This window comes from Cynocephalus volans, chromosome 12 (genome assembly GCF_027409185.1).
Source record: "Cynocephalus volans isolate mCynVol1 chromosome 12, mCynVol1.pri, whole genome shotgun sequence".
Classification (NCBI taxonomy): Eukaryota; Metazoa; Chordata; class Mammalia; order Dermoptera; family Cynocephalidae; genus Cynocephalus; species Cynocephalus volans.
The window spans coordinates 50,755,688-50,766,153 of NC_084471.1; the positions used below are offsets into that span (position 1 = coordinate 50,755,688).

Below are 10,466 nucleotides of genomic sequence, written 5' to 3' on the forward strand. Positions count from 1 at the left end.
AGCAACAGGTTCAGTGTCTGGTGAGGGGTCCAAGATGGTACCTTGTTGCTGCATCCTCCAGAAGGGATGAAGGCTTTGTCCTCATGATGGAAAGGACTGAAAGTGTCTAGGTAGTTCCCTCTAGCCACTTTATAAGTTATTAATTCCATCCTTTGGGGTGGAGCCTTGTGGCCTAATCACCTACTAAAGGCTCCACCCCTTAATATGGTTGCATTGGTGATTAAGTTTCAACATGAACTTTGGGGGGACACCTACATTCAAAACCAGAGCATAGTACTTGCCATTTGTAGCACCCAATTTTGCTCTTAAATTTCTGTTCTCTCTTGATTCTCTTTGCTTCAGACAGCCTATCCATAAAATCAACCTAACAAGCAGTCTCTCTCTCTGGGGAGCCTGGTGTCTAGCTAATTAATGTTTGCAGCAAAACTTTGATAGCCCTAACCGAATGGCATGAATAAACAAAGAGCAGAGAATTGCTACAGTAAGAGAAATGTCAAGTGCACTCATTTTTTCCCAATCAGCCCAGCACTCTAGGAGCCCTGCTTTTATATGTCATTGGAACCCTGATGCTTTTAGTAAGAAAGTGAGGCCCTCAAAAGCTCCCACTTTCTGAAGAATGGTAGGCATTTTCATCCAGGACCACTGGAGAACTGTTCTTATTTATCTTATAAATGTGCACGTCAAAAATTCCCAGATTATACAACCACTTTGGAGAGCAGTTTGGCAATCCCTAGCGAAGCTGAAGGTGATCATACCCTATGACCAGCCCAGCAGTTCTGTTTCTAGGTATCAATAGATTAGCAGTGGATGAGTTAGCAGTGGTTTATGAATTCTATAGAATAGTTAAAAGAAATCAGGTCTGCATCTAGCAACATGGATAAATCTCAAAACACGATACCGAGAAAAGTTGGCAAAAAGATACATAAAACATGTTACCATTTCAGTAAATTTTGGAACACATTAAATACAATTATTGTTTATGGATGTGCATGTATGTAGGAAAAGTATAAAAAGATGCATGGAAATGACACACGCCAAGTGCAGAGCAGTACTTATCCCTGGTGGGGTGGGAGAAGGGGAGGAAGGAAGGAGAAAGAGATGGAGGGCTGCGGAATCTAGGTTATGTTTCTTCAAGAAAGAGAGCATGTGAAAGAAAGACATATTCTTATATTCTCCCTTAACTTGGAAGAAAGAAGAAAGATTGTGCCAGAGTCACTGGATGCTTTCTTGAAAAGAAAATTTAATAAAAAGACTGAATCTTCCTTCTCCATCTCTTGCAGTGCTGGTGTGGGTAGGACTGGAACATTTATTGCATTGGACAGAATCCTCCAGCAATTAGACTCCAAAGATTCTGTGGACATCTATGGAGCAGTACACGACCTAAGACTTCACAGAGTTCACATGGTCCAAACTGAGGTAAGGGTTACAGGCTGAAGAGCATAGATCATCCTCCCTTTTACCCCCTCAAAAATGACTAGGGATTTAATCTTCCAAGGGGAAATAAGTATGACATATCAGGGAGAGAGAGAGAGAATTGAATATAGATATCTTCTAGGATTTGTTATTTTAAAACAAATCTCAGTGACCTTGAGGATAATGTGTGCCCTTACCTTTACTAAGCTGGTTCCCAGCTCAGTAAAGAATTAATTTAAGTGCATAGGAAGAAAGATGGATTTTTTTTGACCAATATACTATACATGGGGGACTGACCAGGCCAGGTCATCTTGGAGATCATTTTAACATAGGCAGGTGGATGAGCACAAGAACTTCAATTAGTAAAGAGGAAGAAGATTACAATCTCTTCTCTCCCCTAGCCCCGCCCCCCCCCACCTGCACCCCCATCTCTAGAGACACCAAGGGAGTATTTATCAACTGTGAAAGCTAAATGCTTCTATTTATACAGACCTTTGATATTTTCAGGGCATTTTTTAACATGCTATCTCATTAAATTTTCACAATAAACAGGTAAGAGATGGAATATAATACTTCCATTTCTAGGCTAGAAAACTGAGGTCCAGGGGCTAAAGGGCTTTGCACAAGGCCCACAGTCATGAAGTGGCTGAACTGGCTTTGACCCTGTTCTAGAGAATCCCAGACCCTTGAGAACCAAGCTCACTGCCCCATAGCCTCAGGGTCAGGTCTGTGTGTTCACACAGACCAAGCATGTCACTCTCCTGCATCAATGCCTTCCAAGACTCAAGTACTGTACCCTTCTGTTTCCCAAATTTTTCCCCAAGTATCTCTGCAAAATCCTATGCATAAATTTTTTTTTAAAAAAAAGACTCCAATGGTCAAAAAGTTGAAAAGTTCTACATGCTTCTATACCCCCTCTTAGAGCTACAGTACACATGGAAGCTGCAAAGGCAGCAGTGCTCCACAGAACAGAGGCATCCTGTAGCAAAGTCTCCCTTTGCACTTTGTTGAACCCACTATTGCCAAAACCACCTTGACCTCTGAATTCTCTTCTTGTGCAGCACATATTAATACCCTGCAGAAGTCACATTCTGTAGCACATCATTGCCTACAGCAGGCAACGCCCACATCTGACATCCTCTGCCACTACCATTATCATGGGCTGGTAATGCTTTCACTATTACAATTACTCCACTATATTTTGAATGTTTTATAATGAAATTGTTAAAAAAAAAAAAATCTACAATGTGTTTCCATGTACCCAAACCCCAGCTTCTACAATTATTAGTATTCTGTGTTCTTTTCCCATCTATATCCCACATACACTATTTCCCTACCCCATGACCCGATTGTAATATTTCAAGTCAAATCCTACCTACCATATTAGTTCATCCTTAAATACTTCTTCATATATAGATGTATATCTATATCTATATCTACATATCTTACAGATAAAGGACTCTTTTTAAAATTATGATCACAAATACTGTTATCGCATGTAGCAATGCTAGTCATAATTCCTTAATATCATCTAATATCTAGTCAGTGTTTAAATATCCCAGTTATCTCAAAAAATATTTTTTTTGTGTGAAAAACTTTAGTTGGGTTTCATTGGAATCCAAACAAATTTCACACATTGTGTTTGGTTGAAGTATCTTTTAAATCTCTTTTAAACTATAATAATCCTTCCTCCCACTTGTTTCCCATGCCATTTATTTGTTAAAGAAATCAGCTCATTTGTTCCACACATTTCCCCCATTCTGGATGGGGCTGATTGCATTATCATAGTGGTAATGCATTCCTCTCTTCTCCGTGGCTTTTGTGAGCTGAATGACAGATAGATCTAGCGGTGGATTGAACCCAGGGTCCATTGGACCACCTCACTGCTTCATGGGTGGTACTGAATATCACCTTGGGAGGCAGATCCTCATGTCTGTGTCTCTTTCAGTACTCATAAAATCAACAGGGGTTCAGGGCATCAGCCTGAACCGTCCATCATCACGTTCCCCATCAACTTTTCACTTAATACTTTTAGCAGCCACTGATGACCACTGTCTAGCTCTGTTATTTCATCAAGAATTATATCACCCCATATCCTAATTGTTATCCTTCAGCTTTCTCCACAAAACTATGAGTTCCTAAGAGGTGGAAACTTGTTTTCCTTCTCTATATCCTCAATATTTTTTAATCCGTTAAATGAATGAACAAATATCCTACAATTGTCTTGCTAAAAAGTCATCATCAATGTTTCATTATTAGTGTATGGTCACTTCCACAAACTCAAGTCATACTTAATTTGTAATTTGGGGAAGAAGAGGTTATCACATTGTGAGTAGTCTTGAGCCTTGGGGGGGTGGGGGGCGTGTATTCAGGTTCCTTAGTTACTTCAGAGGTTCTTGGGCCATGCATCACTTCCGTACACCTGTCCAAAACTCTGGAGGTGCATTTTGGCAAAGAGCAGAAACTCCGTTGTAGACATCACTGGCTGACTTTCAGAGTGGAGGTAACATGATATGCCAAAGCTCTTCCTCCTGCTCCCTAGCAGTAACTCCTGTTTTCCCTAGTCTCTCCTCCTCCTGCCTCCCTTGGATTCTGTGGCTGCCCCTCAGCTTGTTTCTCAGTATTTGAATTCCCCAGGGTTCTGTCGTCAAGGCACTGTTCTTCTTTCTCTCAGTCTTCATTGTTTATGATGTCCTCCACTCCTGTGGTTTCAAGAACCACATACATGCTCACATTTCCCAAATCCCATTCTTCTTCCCCAGCATTCACCTGAGTGCCTGCCTACCAGACATTTCTACCTGGAAGCCTTACAATCATCTCAAACTCAAACAAAGCTCAAAACTGAGCTCATTATCTTTCTTTAAGTAAACAAATGGGGGCTGGCTGGTTGTTCAGTTCGTGAGAGCCTGGTGTTAAAACACCAGGGTCAAGAGTTCAGATCCTCATACAGGCCAGCTGCCAACAACAACAAAACAAAACAAAACAAAACCATCCTCCTGCTCCTGCACCTTCCAGTTTCAGTCCATGGTGTTGGCATCTGTGCGTTTGTCCAAGCCAGGGAGCTGACTTCTTTTCCGCCAGTTCCCATATCCAAGTGATCATGAAGTCCTGTTACTTCCACCCAACATCCTTCTTTGTTCTAGTTCTTCATGCACTGCGACTGCCACTGCCTTTGCTTGGCCCTTTATCAATTCTCATTGGGTTTATTGTATCAGCCTCCTAGTGGATCTCTTGCCTCCAGCTTCTGCCCTAACAATTGTTTGTCATCTCTGTCACCATCAAAATCCCTTGCCGACCATGTCAACTCCCTGCATGCAAATCTTGGAAAGCTCACTGTTGCTAGTAAATGACGTTCACACTCTCATCCTTGTGCACAAACCTCTTCATAACCCGGCCCCTTATACTTCTCCAGCTTCATGTTGTACTACTACCCACTCTCACTGATATAGGGCCCTCCAAAATTAAGGAAAATATCCCTCCCTGGGCCGGAATCAACTTTGATTCTTTTAGGCATAATGAAGTAAACATTGTAGTAAGATAAAAAGTTTCTCTCTCCTTTTTTTCTCAGTGAAACAAGATCCCAAACAATATCCAGATATTGTGTGTCTTGCTTTACGCCTCTGCCAAAGTTGGGCTTTTTCTACAGTCTCAGAATCTCTGGCCTCGGAGCTGGCATGGCTTGTTTGGTAATGGGAGTGGGTGCAGAGGGGTGTAACCCATGGCCGAGACCCTGTGGGTGACTGTTCCAGCAAAAGAGGAAGGATACTCTGACCACTTGTATAATTTTTCTGGGTACATGGTGACAGCCATCCTCAACTTTCTTTTCTCTTAATTTGGGGTACAAAGGGATTCAGGTCTTCACAATTTCTGATGTGTGTATATATATATATATATATATATATCAAAGAGCAAGGTTTTCTAAACCAAGAGGCATTGGACAGGAGATTTACAAGTGTTTCCCTCCATCTAGCCTGCCTTGGGGAAAATTTGTAGCCTGACTCAGAGAGACACTCAGATGGAGCAATAACTTGTTAAAGAACAATAGGCGATGTCACAATCTGTCGATCTCACCTGCTTCTCATGAGAAGGAAACACTAGGATGTTGTAGGACTAAGGATCTCAGGTCCCATTTGGGGGATTTTCTTGGGGGGTTCCCATAACTCATGTTACCTATATTTTAGCTTCACTAGACTTCTCACAATTTCCAGAATATATGTGCACTTTCATGTTAGTTATGTTACTTGGAATGTCTTACTTCTTTGCTCAGAGTCTTACAAATATCACCTTTTCTCTCCATCTTGATTCTTTCCTCCCCCAAAAGTGAACCTAATGGCTCCCTCTTCCATATGAAGCTTTATACACAATACTATCTTATGTTTTATCATCTGACAGGTATTTGTTCACATGTCTGCCCTTCTGCTGAACTATGCTCTCAGGGATCATGAAAGGCTATAAGCATAATACTATAAATGCTATCTAATACCACAAATATGGGTGAAATTGAATGGAACTGAATATATCAACACCAAGGCAGCAAAAAAATTATCTATTATGACTTGAGGTTCATATATTACACTTTGTCAACTTTTCATTAAGAATAAAGTGAGAAGCACATTAACAATCTGATGGCTTGAGTAGTAATCATTTTCAAAGGGACATTCTATAGGGAAAAGAAGAATTTATATTTAAGACAAGGCAAATTAATGGATATTAACTAGCTTCAAAGCCCGTGGTGGATCATTGTTGAAGAATTTATTAATAAGCCATAGCATAGATGTACTAGAGTTCATTTACCTTTAAGGTCCCAAAGTAATTTAATATCCTAATAGAACTGAAAATATAAATTATGCTTTGAGTGAGAGGAAGCAGGGAAGTGTTGGTCTATAATTTGGTGGATCATTTTTAAGAAGGCAAAGAGACTGTTCTATACCAACAACCATTCTCAAGATAGTACCCACCTCAAATTTTCAAGGTCAGGGTACCATAAAACACTCAATGAATGAGCAGGGTCTGTGAGCAGAAAAATAGAGAATAGTTATTAATATTAATGCAGGTCTGATCACACTTATGATTGATTTGGCTTCTTAAAATGTCCTAATCTATTGATTATACCAGACCTGCTTATGAAGTCCTATGGGTAGATGACCAGGCTAGCTTCCAATCAGGGACAATGCCTAGTGCCAACCCATAAAAATTATACGTACTTGTTCACTTTGAAAGACTGTTAGTGAGAAGAACTGATAGTTCCACTTTGTCTCTGAGACCTTTAAAACACTCTAAGGCTGACCACACTAATCACCTTAAACACAGGGACCAGAAATATTTTTCCATATCCATCTAACTGACATCAGCAGAAAGTCTTATACCCTTTATTGAACAAAGGATGTTAGCTATAAAAGAGACCTTGGCTTTCTTGTTCCATAGATAGGGAAACTGAGATACTGAGACCTTGTAATTCAGCCTGGGCCAGCTAGAGGTAACTAAGAGCCCAGCCTCCCTCATGTAGTGTCATTCTCCCCTCCCAACCTCCTAACTCCCTGACTCTGAGCAGTTGTTATATGCATATCATTAAGGGGAGCCCAAAGCCGAGCTCTAAGGCTACACAGACATCATTCCCTTATTAAAGAGCTCAGTTTGTAGTAAGGAATGGGGCCCAATGCACAAGTTTGGCTGCCTGTAGGTGAGACGCTATTGTCAGTGGAGGTCTTTGTGGTGTCTTTTCAGTTACCAAATCACTGACTCTTCTATATTTGTTTATATTTTGAAAGTTGTTCGTTTCCAAATCGCTGATGCATGGGTCTGTCTTCACTGTGTAATCTTCTGTAGTTCTTTGCAGTCAGCCAGCACCTCTGAGATTCTCCCATGTGCCAGACTCAGATGCTCAGAGAACAGAGATCGATAATACACTGATATTGCACTCAATGAACTGACAGTCCAGTGGGGTTTATTGTACACCTCCTTTTCCTTACTATAATCTCAAAAGGAAGGGAACAAAACACAGAGTATGCAGTAAAAATGATTTTCTCATTCAGTAATGCAGTGAAATTGGGAGTCATCCAAGAAAACTCGTGCAGTGAAAAGAACATGAACTTTGAGGTTATACCCCCAGGATCAAATCCTAGGGCCCCATTTCTTAACTGTGTGACCTTGAAGAAGTTACTTAACTTTTGAGTCTCAGTTTATACTGATAATTATGTCTACTTTACAAGGTTATTGAAATCATTAAATGAGATAATTTATGTAAAGTACATATCACAATGTTTGGCATTCATTCATTTAATTTGCAAAGGACCTGCTATATGCTAGACACAGTTCCAGGCACACACAAAACAAACTGTGTACATAAGCATGCATGTAAAAAGAATGAATAAAACACCGTGTCTCTGCCCATTACCATTATTCTCTTTTCAGTGGTAATAAAAAGCAGCCACTCTTTCATGTACTCCAAACCATTAGTGAAATTTGCTAACTGTATAGAATCCCATCATTGTCAGTGTTTGGGGAGAGTCCCTCACCTTTCTTATGCTTGAGAACAGGCCCTCCTCTGACACGTCTTCTGCTTTTCCATAGTGTCAATATGTATACCTACATCAGTGCGTAAGAGATGTCCTCAGAGCAAGGAAGCTACGGAGCGAACAGGAAAACCCTTTGTTTCCAATCTATGAAAATGTGAATCCAGAGTATCACAGAGGTAGGAGCTTACTTTGCTAACTTTTAAGATATGGTCAGTCTGGAAACCATTAATAACCTACAGTTCTTCTAACGTGCATAAATAACCTAAAGCACTTTTCCTGCCCAGTAGGTCCCCATAAAGAGTGGCAACAGGGTGGAAAGGCAGAGCAGGCAGGGAGCTCCCTCAGTGGAGCAGTGATTTCTCATCGCGCCTCCTCCTACCAAGCCTAGGATGCCCTCTGTTAAGGACTCTACTTAATATTTCTTTTCCAAGAAATAAGCTTCTGGGGAGGATGCTTTGAAATCACAACTGGAAGTTCAAATTATAAAATCCTTTTGGAAAAGAACTTGGCAATTGATGGTATCAGGGTCCTTGATATGTGCCTATCTTGTGATCCAGTATTTCTCCTACCACCCTAAGGACAGAAAAGCTTTACACATGGAGCTTTTCATAGTAAAAAGTTTGAAAAACCCTAACTGTTTAACGATAGAGGACTAAGTACACCATGGTGCATTCACTTAATAGAATACAATGCAGACATTAAGAATATTATTGAAGATATTATATTAACATGGATATTCTTATAAATAAGTAACGAAAAGTAGAATGTAAAACAAATCAAGGAAAAAAGATTGGGAGAAATAGAATACACTAGGAAAACAAATTTCTCTGAACAATGGAAAAATATATGATTTTTTTTCCTTTTTATGTATTTTCTAAATTTTTTAGAACAAGCATATAATGCTTTTCAAATAAAAATCCAGTAGAAAAATTTATAAACCTTATAAGGCACTGCTTTGACCAAACAACAATTAACTGACAAGAGAAGGGCCTTCATGCCTCTTCCTGCTCTGGGCCATCATTAAGACCTAAGTTATCACATAGGCTAATTGCAAATGTGAAGTTATACTGTATTAGTTATCTATTCTCTTCTAACAAATTACCAAAATTTCTAGCCAAAATTTGGCTGCTTAAAGCAGCATTTATTATCTCACAGTTTCTGTAGGTCAAGAATTAGGGAGGGACTTAGCTGGGTGCTTGCAGTCAAGACACTGGTTGGGGCTGTAGGATTCACTTCAAGGTGGTTCACTCCTATTGCTGTTGGCAGAGGCCTCAGTCCTTGCCATACAGTCTGGTATCCATCTATAAATCAGGTAATTTTACTTTGACAAATGTTAGTTCAGACTTGTCTTATCTCCATTTCTAAATGACCTATAATTGGCAGTGTCTCCTAACATTCTATTTAGTTCTCTGTACCCTCTCTACCCACCAGCTTAGCCAGTATGTTAAATAGTTAACGATTTATAAAGCACAAATAGAAAGGTACTATTTAAAGGAGTCCTTTGTAAATCGCATAATCCTTTTTCATTGTAAATAATTACCCCCCTAATTTATCTGTAGAGTAAATTAAGGTTTTTGCATGTCACATTCCTTAAGAAGCTCCAGGACAGAGGAAGCTCTGGGGGAATCTTACAAGTTTCTTTGTCTTGTTTTGACTTGTTTGAGAGTCTGATTTTTAGAGTAATCTTGGGCACTCCTGAAAGAAGCTAACTGTGGTAATAGAAAAGAATAACCAGCAGATGCCTGAAGGCTAGGATTCAGATCCTAGCTCTAGAGCTAACTAGTGTTAACAAGCTGTGTAACACTGAGTTACTCTGCTTCTCTGAACCTTTGGCTTCATCTGTAAAATCAGAGTGGATGGACTAGAATCACTAGTCCGTTCCAAGACTAATAATCTGTGTTTCTAAATGGAATGACCTGGCCCTCATAAGGATGGTCTCATCCTAAACCACATTGAACTTTAGTCATTTCTGCTAGTCATTCCCATTTGTAATTTTCATAATCAGAACAAATAAATATGATATACCCTGCTACTGTCTCTGATTACAATGTCCTTCCTTTCAGATGCAGTCTATTCACGGCATTAAGAATGTACCTGACAATCTCCTGGATAAAAATTATTCACTGTGTGACTTTTTAAAAAACTTGCTTCATGCCCTGCAAAGGTGCCAGCTATTTCTGTTGATATTATGTATAATTTATTAATCTGGAGAATTTTAAAGAATTTATGTAATTTAAAGGTTAACAGATATTATTGTACATAGTTGTATTTTGTAGTTTCTTCTGTAAATATGTATTTTTTCATAATGTTTAATATTAAGCTTTATATAATACTATTTTTTCACACTAAAGTGTTCATGGCTTGTTCTACATAAACTAATTCAACCTGTATGACAGGACTACTAGTAAAATATGTATGGAGGTTGCAGAGACAATCCCTGGGGCCATGTTTTTTACCCATTTTGAAATTCACTGGCCAGGATAAAGAGCAGGGCTAAAGAGAGCTTATAGTTTGGCTAGCTTTGCTGATCTGCTGTCC

The 10,466-nt window shown here is 39.5% G+C and overlaps 1 protein-coding gene across 2 annotated transcripts in view; it reads left to right on the forward strand.

Annotated features, from left to right (window-relative positions):
* PTPRB (protein tyrosine phosphatase receptor type B) overlaps window positions 1-10,133 on the forward strand; it is a 111,623-nt gene extending 101,490 nt beyond the window's left edge. For both annotated transcript variants that reach the window (XM_063074620.1, XM_063074621.1), the window contains 3 exons: window positions 1,281-1,416; window positions 7,984-8,104; window positions 9,992-10,133. In XM_063074620.1, the coding sequence (XP_062930690.1) occupies window positions 1,281-1,416; window positions 7,984-8,104; window positions 9,992-10,014 (280 nt within the window). In that variant the 3' untranslated portion in view covers window positions 10,015-10,133. The remainder of the gene's footprint in view (window positions 1-1,280; window positions 1,417-7,983; window positions 8,105-9,991) is intronic.
* Window positions 10,134-10,466: the final 333 nt, after the last annotated feature.